At 43.8% G+C, this 3,921-nt stretch overlaps 1 protein-coding gene across 1 annotated transcript; it reads left to right on the top strand.

Annotated features, from left to right (window-relative positions):
• The first annotated feature begins 219 nt into the window (after window positions 1-219).
• OR9E3 (olfactory receptor family 9 subfamily E member 3) lies at window positions 220-3,591 on the top strand. The gene has a single exon (XM_070233547.1). The coding sequence runs from the start codon at window positions 2,589-2,591 to the stop codon at window positions 3,555-3,557; it is 969 nt and encodes a 322-aa protein (XP_070089648.1). The 5' UTR covers window positions 220-2,588; the 3' UTR covers window positions 3,558-3,591.
• The last annotated feature ends 330 nt before the right edge of the window (window positions 3,592-3,921 follow it).

Here is a 3,921-nt window from a genome sequence, read left to right as displayed (position 1 = left end):
AAACATATGTCTTCATGGGAGAGTATTTTGAGGAAAATAATTTTTCCATTAGAGAGTGATTTTAATCATTTTAGTTAGTTACTGCTATTTAAAACCTTTAAATTCTACGTAATCAAATTTTTTTCCTATGCTGTCTTCCCTTATATGTAGATTGCATTTACCCCTTTTGAGATGAATGAAATATCCTCTATATGTTTTAATGCTTTTTTGTTTAATTTAATTATTTAACCCAGTTATACATTTCTGTACAGGAAGCCATCAAAGATCTAACTTGATCTTTTACACAAATTCAAATTAGGACAACAGCATTTTAATAACACTTTACCTATTGGCTTCAGGTTTTTTGAAGAACTCACACGTGGTTTCCCGACAATCTAAAAAGTAATTTAGCATCACTTAATCTGCTCAGTGTGTGTTAGCACCAGTGGTATCAATATTGAGGCACTTTGGTTTGTGTCTACATTCTTCCAAGAAGTTTCAGAATTATTTGTTCAGTATAACAAACTTGTTAGAGATCTTAACTGTGATTGCGTTAAACTATGATGTAACGAGAGAAGAGATTATACTTTGAAAACAATTATCTTCTCGCGGGGACACAGGACATGACGTCAACTGATTGAGGTCTTCTGTAAGAGATCCTTGAATCTCTCATGCAGCTGTGTAATGTCCTTGCACTTTTCTTATTAGAAGGTTTCAAATATATTTTTGGTGTTTTTACTACTGTGAGTTGTAGATTTCAACATCTTCAAATGTTGGACAATTATTAATTGTTATGATTAAATATTTACACAACCCATGTTAATAATACACTTTATGGACTTTTAAGATGTAGGAATGTGAACATAGTCTGTTTATATCAAAAAGTTGATTTATTTTGCTTTTGCTTTCCTATATTCATATATTTGTTTAATTTCCAGTGCATTGGCCAGGGCAGATTTGAATGATAATAATGAACATCTTTATTTATTCCTAATTTTAATGGGGACCCCACTATTGGAAGCCTAATTGTGTTAACAAAAATTTTTTATTGTTTAAGTCAAGTTTTCACAAGCCAGAAATGCAAAAGTTGATAAATATACCTTTAGCTTTCCACAAAGAATCTTAGCCAATGTCTTCAAATTCAGTTTCTCCTGATGGGACAAACCGTATTCCATCCACTGCCAGGAATGCTTGGTGATGATGGGTCTTGTCAGTTGTTTAAACATAGATGGAAGCCCATCAGCATTTGACACGTGCCTCTTCCAAAACCCAGGCCAGGGGTCTATCGGGCCTTCCTGGACAAGGGGCCGATTGGGGAAGGGGAGGGAGAGGGAGGAGACATCAGCCCGCAGCCACCCGGGCTTAGCTTCAGTCAAGGAGCACAATCACCTCCTGGCCTTTGCACCAGGAACTGGTAGCCACAGGCTCGTCTGTGTCTTGCTGACCCCAGCCATCCGCACATCCTGTTGACACTGTTGCCTCTGTGACGACCTAGGAGCTTCTTCTCTTCTCAGTGGGGAGGCTGTTTCCTAGTTCCATCCCCTGCCTTTTCAGGGGAATGAGATTGTGCTGGTGGCGTTTCTGTGATATTTTATTTTCAGAGCTGCATGCAACTTGGGGTTTTCACCAGGCCCTCTTTGCCTACTACCCCAACACCATCCCGCCTGCCACCCCTTCCATTTGACAGGAGCCATATCTGGTGGGCCAGATCAGGACTGCCAGGTGGGAAAAGATCCCAAGTCCCTTCTACACCACTGAAAGAATTCCACATGGTAAGCTTTCTACAAACCTTGCCATTTCCCGGGACATGGCACAGATCTCGTTGTTCCCAGGAAATCCTAACACTGCCCCAACAGCTGCCCAGGGACATGCCTGCAGCACCACCCAGCCTGCCTCCTACGCTCTGGATCATCTTGTGAGCCTGGGTTCCACTTCCCCACCTGGTTGGCACAGAGTTAGTGAGAGGACAGTCTCAGCCAATGACACTCTCCAATTTTTATTAACCATTAATGTAGACAGAAGCTTTGAGAATCAAAGATGAGAATGCGATGCCCAGGCTCTCCAGTTCCGTATTCCCTCTTCCCTGGCATGTCGTAGACACTTTAATCTTAACTGAGACAGACAGGAAACATTTGCAAATATAAGCCTAAGAATCAAGTATTTTAGATTCAATATATTCATTTAAAAGAAGACATTTTTCAATGGGTCTTATTCACACTATGTTTAAGTTGATCAGAGGAAGATCCCTCAAAAAATCAGTATTTTAGGAAGATCAAAGGAATGGGCACCAGTAGAGGAGAGGCTGAGAGAGAAGGTGATATGGAGGAAAGAAAGAGGAAGAGAACTTTGCCAGTCGTCTCTCTCTCAATCTCTCTCTCTCTGTTTTCTGTACAAGATCATTATCAAGCAATGCAGTCAGACTCGACCACTTGCAGAAAATACAAATTGGTTCGTCAGCATAATCACGTGATTCATTGAAATAGTATCATTTCAATAAACTGCTTATAGGTCTGATGTCTCCACTGTTAGAAGACAGAGCTGTGTAGACAAAGTGGATCTGCACGGACGTGGTTCGAACTGGTTTCCTATGTGCTTCCTCACTCAGCGCGATGCAGCCACCACATCTGAATAAAGCTTCAAGAACAGTGGGAATGTCCAATCAGACAAGAGTGACTCAATTCATCCTCAGAGGCTTCTCAGATGTCCCTGAACTGAGATCTGTGTTGATCTTATTTTTCTCGTTTGTCTACCTGTTTGGCCTCCTGGGGAACTTCTCCATCATCACAGCTGTGATTAGGGAATGCCAGCTCCACTGCCCCATGTACTATTTCCTGAAGAACCTGTCTTTTCTGGACATATGCTACACCTCGGTCACGATCCCCAAGGCCCTGGCCACCTCCCTCACAGGGTCAGGGGTCATTTCCTACCTTGAGTGTGTAGCTCAGCTTTACGTGTTTATTACACTTGGTCCCACCGAGTGCTTCCTGCTCACAGCCATGGCCTATGACCGGTGCTTGGCCATCTACAGGCCCCTGCTCTATGGGGCCATCATGAGCGAGAAGCTTTGCTCTGTGCTGGTTGTCACAGCCTGGGTAAGCGGGGCCATCTACTCAGCCTTCCACACACTCAACACCTTCTCCCTCCCCTTCTGTGGGCCCAACCTCATTGAACATTTCTTCTGTGACATTCCTCCTGTCATGAGACTTGCCTGCACTGATTACCGCCTCAATGAGGAAGTGGGCTTTGCTGTGAGCAGCTGCATTGTAATGAGTTCCTTTGCCCTAACAGCCCTCTCCTACGTCTGGATCATCTCCACGATTGCCCGGATCCCCTCTGTGGACGGGAGGTGGAAATCCTTCTCCACCTGCTCCTCTCATCTGACCACAGTTGTTTTGTTTTATGGAACCGGAAGCCTCGTGTACTTGAGGCCTGCCTCCCAATACTCCCCAACCCAGGGTCGCCTGGCATCTGTTTTTTACTCCATTCTCACACCCACTTTGAATCCTGTCATCTACTGTCTGAGGAACAAAGATATGAAGGTTGCCCTGCAGAAACTGTACTGTCGAAGAAAGCACTGAGTCCTGGAAGCGACACTTGGTGGCATTTTTAGAAGTTCTGTGACTGGTAGTTAAAGTCAAATATAGCTCCGCCCCCCATCTCCCTTCTGTCTCCTCTGACACCATCTACTGTTGGCCTGGCCAATGGCAGGTGCCTTCCCACATCGCAATGGAGCTGTGTCTCTTCTCTCTCCAAAGAAGGTTTCCACCAGCCTTTGCTGGACTCTTGTAACTCAGCACCACATAAATTTTGATATTTCTCCAGGTTTTATCATGAGAGTCTTCTTGTAAAAGGACCACCTTCCCCTCTACTATACCTGGAAGAATCCGTGTATTTCCTGAGCTTTCATTATGACTCTCATGTTTGTCATCATCCTCATGTAAT

Source organism: Equus caballus, chromosome 14 (assembly GCF_041296265.1).
Source record: "Equus caballus isolate H_3958 breed thoroughbred chromosome 14, TB-T2T, whole genome shotgun sequence".
Taxonomy (NCBI): domain Eukaryota; kingdom Metazoa; phylum Chordata; class Mammalia; order Perissodactyla; family Equidae; genus Equus; species Equus caballus.
The sequence above is the reverse complement of the archived record's forward strand: the minus strand, read 5'-3'. Positions and strand labels throughout refer to the sequence as shown.

Excerpts from the sequence above, each read along its gene's own strand:
- OR9E3 (XM_070233547.1), top strand. The coding sequence starts at position 2,589 with ATGCAGCCACCACATCTGAATAAAGCTTCAAGAACAGTGGGAATGTCC.